The sequence below is a fragment of the Pongo pygmaeus genome, chromosome 1 (genome assembly GCF_028885625.2).
Source record: "Pongo pygmaeus isolate AG05252 chromosome 1, NHGRI_mPonPyg2-v2.0_pri, whole genome shotgun sequence".
Classification (NCBI taxonomy): domain Eukaryota; kingdom Metazoa; phylum Chordata; class Mammalia; order Primates; family Hominidae; genus Pongo; species Pongo pygmaeus.
In genome coordinates, this window is record NC_072373.2 from 187,401,765 (window position 1) to 187,418,619 (window position 16,855).

Sequence of the window (16,855 nt, forward strand, 5' to 3'; positions counted from 1 at the left end):
TTGATGTCACCCAAGAAAGGCTCTAGTTTTCCAGAAGAGACTTTATTAAAAATAAGAGAAAAAGGAAAATCAAGAGGTATAAATTGTTTTTCAAAAGCACAGAAATAAAACACTGTTACAAAACACCCCTTCCCCAAGGTGATTTCAATCAACTTCAGATGCTCTAAAAGGCATAGTTGGTAAGTGGGTAGATAAAGGTTCCTTTCCTCCTTCTCAAGTCTCCTTCTTATCCTAAGATTCTCTACTTTTCAGTTTTTGAGTTTCCCTTTCTTCCACTTTTCCCTCTTTTTCCTTTACTGTCTAGGTCTCCAGTCACTTACACAGCCCTGGAGGATCATGGTTGATGACTGGTTGATGATTCATTCCTGAGTAGTAAATTTTAAAAATTAAAACTAACATTTGTTGAAAGGTTACTACATGTCAGGCTCTGTACTAAGCACATTTTACATATTATTTCATGTATTCATTACAACTTCCCTGTAAAAAAGAATCACAGACCTCAGAATAGTTAAATGACTTGCAGAAATTCACATACCTACTAATTGGTGAAACTGAGTCTGCCATCCTGGTCTGTCTGGCACTAAAGTCCAGGTTCTTAACCACTGCACTTTACTTTCACAATTATCTCTGTCTCGAACAACATCATCATAGTTATTGCAAATGTCCAAGCACCTTGTTCATCTCTCACTTGGGCAAGGATGAAGAGTCCAGCTCTACTAGGTCTCATGGAAGAGTCCCTGGGGAATTGGTGACTGCAAGTACTGCTTTGCTCAGCTTCCAAGATATTTAGCTTTAAAGTCTTACTCTGGGGACCTGCTCCATCCCATCCATTTGGAAAAAGATTTTTTCACATCTTTGTTCCTTAGACTGTAAATGACAGGATTGAGGAAGGATGTGGCAATGTTATAGAAAAGGGCCATTTTCTTGCCACTGCTTGATAAGGAGCCATAGCCAGGGCCCATGTACATGATGATACATGGAATGGCAAACATGGTGACCACGGTGATGTGGGAGGCACAGGTGGAAAAGGCTTTGATTCGTCCCTGGGCTGAGCAGATCTTCATTATGGTGGCAAAGATATTGGCATAGACTATGACAACCAGGGAGAGCGGGACCACAATGACATTGAAGCCTGTAATGAAGTCCACCAGGTCATTGAGGGATGTGTCTGCACAGGCCAGCTTCAGAACTGCAGGAACCTCGCAAAAGTAGTGGTCAATCTCATTAGGCCCACAATAGGGCAGGCGCATAGCAAAGAAAGTATAGCACAGGCTACCCAGCACACCATAGGCTGCACAGATACCCACCATGAGGAGACACACCCAGTGGCTCATGATGACGTTGTACCTGAGAGGGTGGCAGATGGCCATGTACCTGTCCACGGACATGATGGAGAAAAGCCAGGACTCAGTGACCCCAAAGAGGAGGAAGATGTACATCTGGGCCACACATCTAGCAAAAGAGATGGCCCTCTTCTTGCTGAGAATGTGCACCAGCATCTGGGGCATGGTGGTGGTGGTATAGCACATGTCCAGCAGGGAGAGGACACTGATGAAAAAGTACATGGGTGTGTGCAGGTGTAAGTCCTGGTAAATGAGGGTGATGAGGAGGCTGTTGCTCATGAGAATCAGCAGGTAAAAGATGAAGAAGAAGGTGAAGAGCAGAGGACTGGTCCTGGGGTTAGGGGTGAAGCCCACTAGAATGAATTCTGTTACAGTGGACTGGTTGAGCTCCTGCATTGTGATCTGCCTGTTTAAAGAGTTTTTAGGATATATCATTGATTGAGTGTCTGTGCCAAGGGTGTGTAAGGAATTGTCACACTCATTATTTCATTTACATTTCTTAACAGTATCAGGAAGCTTTGGATTGGCAGGTGGAGGTGCCAAGAGCTCTGTTCCAATTGGAGTTTGAGTGATGTTGGGATTTGGTTCAGGATTTGGTGGAGGGTCATATTGATTAAAGGGGTGAGAGCCAGGTCAGGGCAGCATAGAGGCTGTGTTCTATTCCGGCCTGTAGGCATCTGTTTTTTCTCTCCTGATACAGCCTTGTTTTCTCTGTACTGTACTCATCCCATATTCTGTTCCTTTGGGACTTCAGAGTTTCCTAAGTCTTGTGTGAATTAAGATTAGGATCAGAGTTCAGACTATTATAGTCATCATTTGCTCTCAGTGTTAGCATTAGGGCTAAGGATAATCTTGGGCATTCCAGTCAATGCTGTGCAGGCAAATGATTAGAGTTGATATTTAAGATTTAGCTTTTTTTGGTGAGTGAACGTAAATGTTGTTCATTAATTATGCCATTCATTCAACAATTTTAACCAAAATGATCACTATAACATTATCTCCTCAACTGAGAAGGTTATTTTTCTAAAATATAGGGGCAAGATATTTTGTAGTCAAAGAAAGATCTTGGATACATTGAGGATAGTCCTGTAAACAATATTCAGAACTACCAAAATAAAAATAATAATCCCAGTACACCATACAAAGAGGACAAAATCTTAAATTAAGAATGCATAAATTGTACAATTAATGTTAATTTTTCATACATTCTTAATTAGAAATACTTCAAAGACTCTCTCCTTCACACTGTTGATGTGGTGCCAATAAATTGGTTTTGCCTTGTTGGAGACAATGAACATACTGAGAATTTAAAATTTTCCCTATGACTGGGTTTACCTTTCAATATTCATTGTTTTTCTGATTTTATGACTCAGAAAAATTTATGTTTTACTCCTAATATATTCAAAATTCTAGGGATGATGGGAAACTGTGCAAAAGTAAATCCACAAAGTCTAGAGTTTTGTGAAAGGGCAATTGATTGGGAAGAGTTGGCAATGCATGACTAAGTGCATGTACTCCACTGGGATGGAATATCTTAGCTACCTCCTTACCCATTTCTGACAGGTACCCTCTTTGGTACTCTGGCTTCACAGATTTCTCTCAACTTGTGAGACCTTGATAATGCAATTCAAAAGCTCATGAGAGAATAATGGGGTGACTATAGCCAAGGAAATGAATTAAAATTTAACTGGGCATCTGTATTTTATCTGATAACTCTAAAGGTAGACAGCCTTCCAAAGGTTTAAACATATAAATAAAACCACAAAATAAAAATGTAGTATGAGGCAAGAACTAGACAGATAGAACAATGGGACAGAATAGAGAACTCAGCAGTAGACCTTACCCTAGGATGAAGATGCTATTGTAAGTCAGAGGGGCAAGAAAGAGTTAGTCAACAAATGTTACTCAGACAATTAATTAACGATTTGGGTTATTATTTCACGTAGTGTATCAAGACAAATTCTAAATATGTTAAAGAGTTAAAAAAAAAAAGCTATCAAACCACTGAGGAGAAACTGTAGGTGAATGTTTATTTTTTGGTGATTCACAGAACTCTCAAGCATAACCTAAGGTTTCCAAGCCTTTCAGTCTCACGGGGATAACTCTTGTCTCTTTAACATGCAGATTTGAAGTAATATAGGCCCTCGTCTGATCTGCTCTAAGGAGTTCAATGTTTTCCCCAGTATTTCTAAGGGTTCCTTCTGGTCACTTTGCTCTAAGAATCCCTACTGTGAGGAAATGCTCTAATAGACTATTAAGTTTAGAAAGCAGGAAATGAAATAATATATAACCCGATCCTAATACTGTAAAGATTTACGTGCATAGACAAAAAATTGGAAATAAATATATCAAAATTTTAACAATGGTCATTTCTGGAGGATTAGATTTATAGATGATATTTGTTTGTTAAAATTCACAAGACTTTCTGAATTTTTCATAATAAACATGAGTTACTTGTAATAAAAAATAAAGAACAGCCAGGAGGCGTGCCTGGCTGAGGGGATCCTGTCCTCTAGAGTGGCCACTCCTTGAGAACAGACCTGCACAGTGGGAAGGGTGGGCATTGGGGAGCGGGGCCTGTAGTCTTAACAATTTCAGAGTTATACATTTTCAACCTTTTTAAAGCCCTTGAACTTTTTTGTCAAAGACAAAGTTCTGCAGGAGCAGAAAAACCCACCTACTCACCCTCATGCAGAAAAACATGGTTCCCTGGAACTCCTCTTATGAGTTAAAAGACTTAATTTGATAACCAATAATGCAAACCTTTCTTTTTACCAAAGCCCAGAGAGGCGAAGCAATTGGCTTAAGGTCGTCCAGCCTGAGAGTGTCTGAGCAGGGAGAGCGTCCAAGTGGATTGACCTCCAGCCCAGGGTCTGCAGTGCCAAGTGCTGCTCCCAGATGAGCCGAGAGCCCAGACATGGAGCTAGGGACAGAAGAGTCTGATGCTGCAAACCACATCAGCTCCCAAGTTGTGGGGTCCTTAAGCAAGGATAATGAGAAGCCACCCAGTTCTTACCTCCAGCTTGTGCCTGCAGGCTGAGGGCAGAGGAAGCAGAGAAGATGTGGGTGTCAGGTCCCTGGCCCCCAGGACTCCTTGCCCTTTGGTGGGTTTGCACTGTCCTCCAGAGCAGAGCCTAGAAACAGGTTTCTACTCTCACTTTCCTTGCTGTATGTCTTAGGGCCAGTTGCTTGGCCTCTCTGAGCTTCAGGTTCTGACTCCGTCACAGCTGGGTTTGATGATGACCTGTTGGCGATGAGAAAACAGAAACAGATTATGTGTGCAAGGTCCTGGTAGTGGGTGAGCCTCTAGCTCCTGGTTGGCCAGGGTTGGTGTGGGTTGGGGTTGCCAGCCTTGGTCCATTGCTAGGGTGTAATGGAAATCAGAGAAAAATGTTTTTTTTTCTTACTTTGAATCCTTATATTTCTCTCCTCCTGTCATATCTCTTCTCCAGCAGCACTGACCAGGAGATAAAAGACTAAAGGCAGCTGGTTTTGAATTCTCACTTCTGCTATTTACTGGCCATGACTCTGAGCCAGTTAGTCATTCCTTATCTGCAAAAACAGGAGACTGGTTGCAATAATATCTGATTCTGTCAGGTTCTGAAGATGTATGTTTCTCTTCACTTCCCCTTTTGCCAGCCCTTCTTCCCCACCCCCTCCACCCCCTGCAACACACACACACCATCCCCCAGTATCAGCACAGACCTGCAAGGCCAAGAATGGCCAGAGAAGAAACAAGTAAAACTAGAAAGAAAAAACAAAAGGCAGAGAATGATTGATATGATTGATGAAAAAAAGATGGAGGGGTCTCTTCAGGAAGAGAGACATACCCAAGAAGACGAGTCAGAGAGAGGCACAGAGAACCAGACCCTGAGGGCACAGACAGGAGAGAGAGAAGGAGATGCTGAAAACACCTGAGGAACAGGAAGAGAAGTACCCGGGAGCCCAGGACTGGCAGACGATGGGAGAATGTTCATTCTAAGAATCCTAGAAGAGGGGAAAAGACAAAGGAAGCAGGCATAGAGACATTGAGACCTCCTGGGAGGCTGTCAGAGGAATCAAACCAGGCAAGGGAGCAAGAGGAGAGGAGGCCAGGAGCCAGGAGGCAGGGAAGCATGTCTGCGATGCTGAGATGCAGGTGTGAGGCCTATGAGAGGGACGAGGAGGAGAGGTGGAGCTGCAAAAAGGGCAGGCGGGGCCGGGCGTGGTGGCTCACGCCTGTAATCCCAGCACTTTGGGAGGCCGAGGTGGGTGGATCACAAAGTCAAGAGATCGAAACCATTCCGGCCAACATGGTGAAACCCCGTCTATACTAAAATACAAAAAACTAGCTGGGAGTGGTGGTGTGTGCCTGTAGTCACAGCTACTCAGGAGGCTGAGGCAGGAGAATCACTTGAACCGAGGAGGTGGAGGTTGCAATGATCCAAGATTGCACCACTGCACTGCAGCCTGGTGACAGAATGAGACTCTGTCTCAAAGAAAAAAAAAGAGCAGGTGGACCAGCAAACAGCCCAGTAGAGACCAGAGAGGCCGGAGTGATCAGACCTGAGTGATCAGACATGGGGCAGTGGGGACAGGCAGTGCCAACCCAGTCTTCCAGGGAGAGAGGGCTGGAAGAGGAGCCCAAGAGCAGGCGGATGGGAGGTTGGATTAGGGGGGAGCTGGGCAGAGAGGGGGAAACCAAGACACGACGGTGGGGGAGGCTCCAGCAGGAGACCCAGAGCAATGCTGCAAGGGGAAAAGCCTTGTAGATAATAGAGGATAAGGGGAAGAGGAGAGATTAGGGATGGCTAGAGAAGGACAGTGCTGAGGGCAAATCCAGAGGTTGAGAGACGCAAAAAACAGAGAGGTCAAGGAAGAAAGAAAGGTGAAAGGAATGAACTGAAGACCTAGCAGAAGAACCTCAGAGCCGGAGATACAGGAAGAGGAGGGAGAGATGGGACAAGACTTTGGAAACAGAGACACACAGAGACAGTCAACAGAAACAGAGGCAGAAAGAGACAGATGGAGAGATGGAAAGCAAGGAAAAGAGAGACAGACAGATAATAATAGGCCCAGAGAAAGAGAAAGAAATAGGAGAACACAGAGAAAGGAAGAGAAGTAGACACAGGCAGCCAGGCACACACTCACATGGATGTGGGAAAGAGATGGAGGCAGAGAGGCAGAGGGCTGGCAGCAAGCGGAAACAGCAGACCAGCCTGGGCTCCTTCTCAGAGCTCCCAATGGCAATGTTGGTGCCTAGGGGCAGCCAGCAGCCTTACTTGCTCCCCAGAATGCCAGGGGACACTGCTGTCATGAGCTTATAACCCTGCAGGGAAGGGGGGTCACAGTCCCCTCAGACTCAGAAGGCACTCCTAAGTGGCAGTTAGCCCCATGCCCCTGCCAGGACAGTTCCTGCAGCAGCCTCGGCTCACTCCCCAGGGACACTCAGGCCATGCCCTCCCCCAGGGCCCAGGTCAGGCTGGGGAGCGTGAGGCTCAGCTGGGGCAGAGGCTCAGAGAGGGCCCCAGGGCAGATCTTTCCTCAGCTGCTCCTCCTTTCCCAGGGGGATAAAAATGAGACTCCTTGGCAGGTCTTGGGTGACAATGGTCATGAAATTGTCCTCTCCCCCTGCCAGGTGGCATCCCCGGGACTGTTCGATCTATTAGGCACTGAAGACAAAGTGTCCGGAGTCCTTGAGCTTCCATAGTCTACAGACATGTTGGAGACCTGAAAAAAGATGATAGGCTCAAAAATAGGACCTCTACAAAATGAAAATTAGTAAATGTTTAAATGACTATATTAACTATAATATTTTATCAGTCAACTGCAACTCCAACTCTCCCAGTTAAATAGTATGTGATATGTTAATTATATTCAGTGTAGATGAGCTTGAGGCCTGGCTGGGGGGATGAAGATGGGAGCAAGTGACCTACAGGACTGGGGAAGGGCACACCCAAGCCCTCCCTGAGCTGACTTGTGCCCGGCTCTCCAGACTCCCTTCCTGCAGTTCTTTGACACCACGCAGCCAGAACCACTTGTAGATGCTCTGCCTCATGCTGCTTCCTCAGCCCAGGACGCCCTGCACAGTATGCAGCCTGGAAAACATTTATGTATGCTCAAAACTATGCTCAAAACCCTCACCTAATCCTGACCGCAGCACCTCAGTGTTCCCTAATCTGTGAAGCCTTCCCTCGATAACCTTGATAACCTGGGTGTGCCTTCCTCTGCAGTCAGCTGCTCTCATGCCCCGCACAACTCCTCCCTGGTACTCCATGCTGACCTACCAGCTTTTCCTTCATGACAACCCCCCACAATTGTTCGTCCTTTTCCCCTCTGTTTGTGCCATGGTTTCACCAACTGATCAATTGCTCTGTAAACACTCATAACTGCCAATGTTGTATCAGACATTATGGGTCACTGGAGACAAAAGTTGAATAAGACTTGGTCCCTGGCTCTGCCCATGATGAGCTTGAGGACTGACTGGGGGGATGAAGATGGGTGCAAGTGGCCTACAGGACTGGGTAAGGGCACACACAAGATTCTGTAGTGACACAGAGAACAGTCCCACTGATGCTTCTTCCCTGAGGGTTCTGGGAAGAGGGGTTATTTGAGCTGGGTTTTGAAAGATGAATAGAAGTTTGATAGATGAAGACAGAAAGGCAATCCTTGTACAGGAAAGAGAGTATGCAAAGAAGCAGAGGAAGGAAAGAAGATGGCCCTGAATTTCCCCCTTTATGCTGCGTGAGGACAGTGATGGTGTCATTTATGTCATGTTTCTAGTGTCCAGCACAGGGCTTGACAAAGAGAAAGCATTCAATCAATATTGAGGGAATAAATGAACAAATGGTGCATTTGAAGGATATGAAGGAAGTCTAATGTGAACAGAGCTTGAGAGAAGTTATACCTGGGGCATAGCATCCCAGAGAGGATAGGATTCAAGGAGAACAGGTATGGAATTCTAGGTTCGGCTAGGTCAGGGGCTCTCAGCTAAATCTCCAGTCCCCGAAAGCTCCCTGCAGCTGTGCAGAGGCCCCATGGTAGGCTGGCTGCTGGCTTATGTCCATAGCCCATTCCCAGCCCTGCAACTTGCTCCCTAAGGGTCACACTCTTCCAAATCCCATAAAGGTGGCAAATATAACTCCCTAGCTAAAGATCCAGATAAATGGTTTGATGAAGGACTTTTTTTCTGATCAGCAAATTCATTCATATGAAAAAATAGCTGCTTCGACTCTTTTCTGGAAGAAGGCAGAGTATGAAAGAACAAATAAAAATATGAGTTTATGAAAGCATAAAAATTAAATTCATTCTAATGTACATGTAACAAAATATCTTACTGTTATGTAAAAGAATATAATTACCCAAATCAATGCTGCCCTGGGAAATCCAGGAGAGGTAGTTATGTTTGTTTTTATTTTTTTTTGCATTAACAATTAACACTATTTAATTAATGGTGAGATTGATATGTAAAATAGAGTTTTAAGGCAATTTGAACATTAAATTGAGCCTTGAAGATAAACATCCACATTTCTTCTTCTTTTTTTTTTTTTTGAAATGCAGTCTTGCTCTGTTGGCCAGGCTGGAGTGCAATGAGGTGATCTTGGCTCACTGCAACCTCCCCTTCCTGGGTACATGCAATTCCCCTGCCTCAGCCTCCCAAGTAGCTGGGATTACAGATGTGTGCCAGCACGCCCAGCTAATTTTTGTATTGTTTTTTGCTTTTATTATGACTTTTAAAAATTATTATTATACTTTAAGTTCTGGGATACATGTGCAGAATGTGCAGGTTTGTTACATAGATATACACGTGCCATGGTGGTTTGCTGCACACATCAACCTGCCATCTACATTAGGTATTTCTCCTAATGCTATCCCTCCCTTAGCCGCCACCCCCTGACCGGCCCTGGTGTGTGATGTTCCCCTCCCTGTGTCCATGTGTTCTCATTGTTCAACTTCCACTTATGAGTGAGAACATGCAGTGTTTGGTTTTCTGCTCCTGTGTTAGTTTGCTGAGAATGATGGTTTCCAGCTTCATCTATGTCCCTGCAAAGGACATGAACTCATCCTTTTTTATGGCTGCATAGTATTCCATGGTGTATATGTGCCACATTTTCAGTCATCTGTTGTTTCCTGACTTTTTAATGATCGCCATTCTAACAAGGGTAGTAAAGGTTACAGTTTACTTTCCATCTAAGCTGCCCAAAGAGCAGTGATTCTGCATCTTACCAGAATAATTTGCTGTGTGGTATGTTATCTTGCTCATGTCTTTGAACATTAAAAACAAACCAACATGGAACAAAGATTCACTGTTAAAGAGCTAAGGTAATTTATAATCATGTTGCCTTCTTCTATGTCCATTCTGAAACATTTTATTGACACTTTGATTAGAATAGGTCACCAAGTACTAATTCTCAGGTACCTTTGAGCCTCTCATATGCACATGATAAAATGTTGATTTTTACCTTCCCAAGATCAGATCTTAAACTTAGAAAAATGAAATAATCTCAGGGTATCTCTTCACCAAAAACTATCTGAGATTTCCCAGAATGTCCCTGGAAAATCATAAAGATTTATTTTTTCACATCATAAAAATAGAGATGGCAGAAATAATTAGATCTGATTGGTGTGTTCTATATTTCTTATTTGGTTCAACACTATTATAAGAACTATAATGATCATCCAATCAGAAGAAACTTCTAGCTTTCCCTACATTAAGTTTGTACAAATAAAGCGTAATTAATGTAAATATTCCAGAAATTGTATGCTGCATGAGAAGGCCCCTAGGATTTGTCTGTGCCCTTACTGCCCATAATATTGTTTTTAGCCATGAAGGAAACATTGATCAAACCTTTATGAAATAATTATGCACTGTACTGCAAAAGAGAACTTTACTCCCCTCCATTCTGATATAATATGCTACTGTAGTAAATTAACGACATCCATTCAGTCTTTGTCATTTACAGATAGCATCTGTTCTCTCTGATGCTTGCCTAGAGGCTTGGTTATAAGCTACAGGCCAGAATTTGTGTCTTCAACAAAGAACAATAGTCTCAGAGCCTCATAGAAAGGACTTACAAGGTACTCTGAACATTTGCTCTTTCAAAAATAGATGCTTGATTACAGGATTCCAAGCTGGTATCTCTTAGGCAAATTTCCAGATGTGCTGAGTGGACTGAGTCAGGATTCCCGTGACTCTTTTTCGGCCTAATATCATGCAGATTCCATGATATTGACTGCTGACCCAGACTTAGCAGAGCCAGAGTTAATTATGTGGAGTTGAATGAAACAATGAGGTTATTTGTTTAGATCGTTGTTGCTATTATTTTAATGTTCTATTTTTTATGAATATATGAAAAATCCCTTTCTTCTCTCAAGCTATCTCTAACACTAATTAAGTAGATCCTATTTTTGTAACTAAAATGAAACATTTTAAACTTGTATCTGATTCTTATTAACCCATCAGCATTCAGAAGCTCGTTAGTCTCCTTACTTTTTATAGCAACATAGTTATTAGCACATGTTCAATAGAAACAGTTTTCTTTTTACCCCAGATATATTGGTCAAATGAAATATATGGCCAAGGTCGTATTTGAGAATTAACATCTTTTAATCAGGGTTAAGTGTACTTGTAGGCCAATCTCTAAAAAGCCTTCCCAGGAAAACTGGCCTTTTATTTGGCTTGCAAGATCCCGAACTTAGAGGTGGTAAAGAAAACCACTTCCTTTCTTTGAGCTAGAGCTTCAAGGTTAAAAAAAAAAAAAAAAAAAAAAAAAAGGAAAGAAAAGAAAAAAGAGAATCACTTCTTGGCCAGTGAGAACCTTAGTGAATTTGGGGATATAGCAAATAACAGTGGATTTTCAGAGTCTAATTTGAGATTCTTCATGAAAACTCTCAGACCAGAGGTTAATTCTTTGGCTTTAGAAGTTGCTCAATACTGCATGTCTCTAGATTGGCAAAGCAAGCTCATAAAAGCCTATATGGTTAACATTCTTGTTACACCTATATAAACAATAAGGCCAAACATAATGATACCAGTCTTTCTGTGATCAAAAATAATCTTTGAAGATTAAGATCACAAGAGGGACTATTGTCAGAAAAAGAGCAGCTATGACTTGCGGAAAAAGCAAAAGGGATTAATTACTTAGTGCCCTCTCAGTGTAGTGCTGGGTGTGGTCTAGCAAATACTCTGGGGATTATCTGATAGGCAGCCAAAGTGCGTGCCTTTGATTGACTGTCTAAGGACTAAGACATTTTACAACTCTGCAGGTATAGCTGTTAAGTTATAGAATAGCTATGGAACTCTATAATAGCATATGCAATGCAATGGAATATGCTAATAGCAATGCAAATGATTCCTACTAATCACAATGCAAATGAAGTTTGTTCAGCAGAGAATATAAATCTCTATAATTTAGATTCTTGCTTGAAACCAGTCCTAACACCTTGTTGGCTCCTTCATGAATTGATGAGCTCAGTAAAGTCTTTGGCATTTGTTCACTTAATAATGATAAAGGAAAAGATTCATAAGTTCATCTGCATTAAATTAAGAATTCTATTAATCAAAAGTCATTATTCTATTCTATTCTAGTCTATTCTATTCTTGTCTAGTCTATTCTATTATATTCTATTCACCTTTAGTAAGTGTAAAGAATACTCTTCAGTGGTGAAAATAAATAAACATAAATAAATGTTAAAAAACCTATTGATGGGTGACTATTGCAAGTTATAGAAGAATACATACTGTATAATTCAGTTCAAAATTCTTGAAAACAAATAAATTGTTTAAGAATGTTATGTACATTTCTTCAAAAATGTCAATAAAAGGATTTTAAAAACTTAAACCCTAGAACAGACACTGGAATATGTGGGGGTTTTTTTGTTTTTTGAGATGAGGTTTTGCTCTGTCACCGAGGCTGGAATGCAGTGGCATGATCACAGCTCACTGTAGCCTCAACCTCCCCAAGCTCAGATGATCCTCCCACCTCAGCCCTCCTAGTAGCTGGGAGCATGTCACTACGTACAACTAATTTTTCATTTTTTGTAGAGATGGGGTTTCATCATGTGTCTCAGGCTGGTTTCAAACTCCTGGGCTCAAGCAACCTGCCAGCCTCAGTCTCCCAAAATGTTAGGATTACAGGCGGGAGCCACAGCACCCGGCCAACACTGGAATGTTAGTAATTATCTCCAGGTCTAAGGTAATGGATGATTTTTATTTTCTTCTTTTTGTTCATTTCTGTTTTATAAAATTTTAAAACATAAAGATGTTTTAAAACATGTATTACTTTTGCATAAAGAAAAGCGGTAATAGACTTATAAAAGATATTTTCAATGTATATAATAGACAAAAAATTAATGTCCAAAATGTATAACAAACTACAGATTAAGAAAAGACAATATCTTATTCATTGAGCACTTAGTATTTGTTATTCAATACAGAAAGTGCTTTACATGTATTATATCATTTACTCCTTCTAACAACCGTCTCATGTATACACTATTTTCTTTCCATTTACAGATGAGGAAGCTGAGACTCACAGAAGTTAGGCTACTTGCCCATCGTCACTGAGTTGATAAAGAATAGAACTGTAATTGAAACCCTGCAGTCTGACTCCAGAGCCCGCTGCACTACACAATACTAACAACATCTCATGAAAAGATGTTAAACTCTCTAGCAACAAGGGAATTGCAAATGAAACAATAAATAATGGTGCCAGGTTTCATCTATGAGATGGGTAGACAGATTAGAATGCTTGAGATAGATAAACAATGTCAAGCATTGGTGAGGATGAGAGGTGTAGTTGGTATAACTACATGGAAACATCATTTGGGAGTATCTAATAAATTAGAAATTTCTTTGATTCTGAAGTCTGCAAAGTCTACTTCTATGATTTTAAAAAAACATGTACATATGGAGAAATGCCCAAAGACATTTGTTGTAGAATTATTTAAATAGTGAAAACCTGGAAAAAACAAATATTCAACAATAGGAAATTGGATAAATGAAATAAGCTCAAATGCTTATTAAAGAGAATGAGCTACCCCTATAATTATCAAATGAGTAGATGTCAGAAACATGAAGTTGAGTAAAAAATTTTTCTGAGTTATACTGACATCATGCTACCACTTAAAAAATTTAAACACACACAGGAACAATTCTGTGCATTACTCATGGATGTAATTGTGGTTAATTCGGGGGAGTTCGAGATGTTCAAAGGGCCCTTCAACTTTATCTGTTATTATTTAATCCTTTTTTAAAAATAAAGCAAAAAAGACAGGCTAAACATGGCAAAATATTAACAAGTGTTTCTTTTAGGTGGAGGAAAATGAAATCTTTGTCATATAATTTTCTATAACCTCTGTTTCTGTATCTCTTATTTATCTCTGTATCTATCTATTGATATATGCATATAGATATGCATAATGCACACATATATTTTTCTTTTATGAAATGTATATACAGATTGAGTATCCCTAATCCAAAAATCCAAAATCTGAAATCCTCCAAAATCTGAAATCTTTTGAGTGCCGACTTGATGATCTAAGGAATCCTCATTGGAGTATTCAGATTTCAGATTTTCGGATTAGGGATGCTGAACCAGTAAGTGTAATACAAATATTCCAAAATCTGAAAAAAATCAAAATCTGAAATGCTTCTGGCTCCAGGTATATCTGATAAGGGATAATCAACCTGTATCTGTTTTCTCAAATAAAAATGACATTTATTTATTTAATTTTTAGATTTTTTAATTTTTAGTTTTTATGGGTACATAGTAGGGGGATATATTTATGGGGTACATGACATATTTTGGTACAGGCAAGCAATCCATAATAATCACATCATGGAAAATGGGGTATCTATCCTCTCAAGCATTTGTCCTTTGTTTTGTAAACAATCCAATTATATTCTTTTAGTTATTTTTAAATGTATAATTAATTATTATTAATTATAGTCTCCCTATTGTGCTATCAAACACTGTGTCTTATTTATTCTTTCTATTTTTTTTGTAATCATTAACCACTCCCACCTCCTCTCCTACTCCCTCCCATCCCCCTACCTTTCCTAACCTCTGGTAACCATCCTTCTATTCTCTACTTCCATGAGTTCAATTGTTTTGATTTTTTAGATCCCATAGATAAGTGAGAACATGTAAAGTTTGTCTTTCTGTGCCTGCCTTATTTCGCTTAACATAATAAGCTCCAGTTCCATCCACGTTGTTGCAAATGACAGAACCTCATTCTTTTTTTATGGCTGAATAGTACTCCATTGCATATAGGTACCACATTTTCTTTATCCATTCATCTGTTGGTGGACATTTAGGTTGCTTCCAAATCTTGGCCATTGTGAATAGTGCAGCAACAAACATGGGAGTTCAGATATCTCTTCAATACACTGATTTCTTTTCTTTGGGGTATAGACCCAGCAGTGGGGTTGCTTGCTGGACCATATGGTAGCCCTATTTTTAATTTTTTCAGAAACCTCCAAACTGTTCTCCATAGTGGTTGCACTAATTTACATTCCCACCAACAGTGTTTGAGGGTTTCCTTTTCTCCACATCCTCACCAGCATTTGTTATTGCCTATCTTTTGGATAAAAGCCATTTGAACTGGGGTGAGATGATATCTCATTGTAGCTTTGATGTGCATTTCTCTGAAGATCCGTGATGTTGAGCACCTTTTCATATGCCTGTTTGTCATCTGTATGCCTTCTTTTGAGAAATGTCTATGCAAATCTTTTGCCCCCCAAAATGAGATTTAAAATGTAAATTTTAAACGGATCAGGTAAGAGTCAGTTCTACAAGCTAAGCCCAGAGCAGACTAGACTAGTTATTAGCCATATTGTTATACATATATGTCTAAAATAACTCTAGCTCTGATTTTATAAGCACCTAGTGCAAAAAGCAATGCTAAATATTACTTGTGTTTTTTGGACAGTAATGCAAGACTATGTCCCTGCATAATCTGCCTGCTCTTTATGTAGTTTTCACCCCAAATGACTCTTTATGTCATTTTCACACTGTGAAAGAGCACGTGTGCATGTTAAACACGTGAGTGCCATCAGGCTGAACTGACATAAACTTCCAGAGGTAAGGAAAGAACCCAGGAAAAACAATGGCCATGAACCGCAAGGACATAGTCTCTGTAAAGAAATCCTTTGCCTTCAATGCTCAACTGAGTCTTTGGGTGGTGGGAGCTGAAAATTTTTCAACCAATGATAGAGGACTTCCAGGTTAGGTGTGGCCACACCCTCTTCTGGCTGCTCACAGCTGCAGGAAGACTCAGGTTGGTCAGAACTGGGGTACCTGTATGATACCAAATGAGCCCATCCAGTCTGCCCATGACTATGGACAACTCTGAAACATCCGGAGTCATTAAGCTGTCCTTCTGACTCTAAGTATTTTCAGAAAGGCCTCCTTTACATCCTTGTTCCTAAGGCTGTAGATGATGGGATTGAGGACGGCAGAGACAACATTGTAGAACAGAGCTAGCTTCTTGTCCAGCTCCGGGTCATACCAGGAACCGGGCCTCATGTACATGATGATGGCTGGCCCATAGAACATGGTGACCATGGTGACGTGGGAAGCACATGTGGAGAAGGACTTGAGCCTCCCCTGTGCTGAGCGGATTCTGAAGATGGAGATAAAGATGTGGACGTAAGAGGCTAGGATGAGGGACAGTGGGACCAAAAGCAGATGAAATCCAAGATGAAGTCCAGCTTGTCATTAACAGATGTGTCTGCACAGGCCAACTTCAGGACAGCAGGGACCTCACAGAAGAAGTGGTTTATCTTGTAGGGGCCACAATAAGGTAGATGCATGGTGAAGACAGTGTAGATCAGGGCCCCAGTGATGCCAATGGACCAACAGACAATGACCATCTTGATACAAATGGAATGGCTCATGAGTAGGGTATAGTGAAGGGGGAAGCAAATGGCAACATACCTGTCATAGGCCATAATGGCATAGAGGACACACTCAGCAATGCCCAGGACCAAGAAGATGAACTTCTGGGCTTCACAAGCTCCCCAGGAGATAGTCCTCCTTGGACACACCATATTAACCAACATCTGGGACACAGTGGTAGTGACATAGCTCATGTCCACCAGAGAAAGGACACTGAGAAAAAAGTACATGGGCATGTGGAGGTGTGAGTCCAGGTAGATCAGCATGACAATGAGTCCATTGCCCAGAAGAGTGATGAGGTAGAGGAGGAGGAAGAAGGCAAACAGGGCCATTCCGACCTGTGCCTCACTGGAGAAGCCAAGGAGGATGAACTCAGACACAGAGCTGTGGTTTTTCTTGCCAAGGCTCTGCATGGTGATCTGCCTATTAAGGAGAGACAAGGACTTCCCCGTTCTGTCCCTAGCCTTGGGAAAGGAAGGCCAGGATTGACAGAAGCTGAGCTACACACAGCACCATGCACAGTAACTTGCACAGATTAGGTCAAACTTTTGTTGAGTTGGATGAAAAGGACAAGGAAACCAGGGCAGCTGTGGCACTGGGTAACATATCAGATCTGGATTCATGCCTGTAATG

The 16,855-nt window shown here is 41.4% G+C and overlaps 1 protein-coding gene and 1 pseudogene across 1 annotated transcript; both read right to left on the bottom strand.

The window, feature by feature from the left end:
- Positions 1–800: 800 nt before the first annotated feature.
- On the bottom strand, positions 801–1,739 carry LOC129041569 (olfactory receptor 2D2-like). The gene has a single exon (XM_054497070.1). It carries the CDS (start codon positions 1,737–1,739, stop codon positions 801–803), a length of 939 nt encoding a protein of 312 aa, XP_054353045.1.
- A 13,952-nt stretch (positions 1,740–15,691) lies between these two features.
- LOC129006017 (olfactory receptor 2A12-like) lies at positions 15,692–16,635 on the bottom strand (annotated as a pseudogene).
- Between the last annotated feature and the right edge of the window lie 220 nt (positions 16,636–16,855).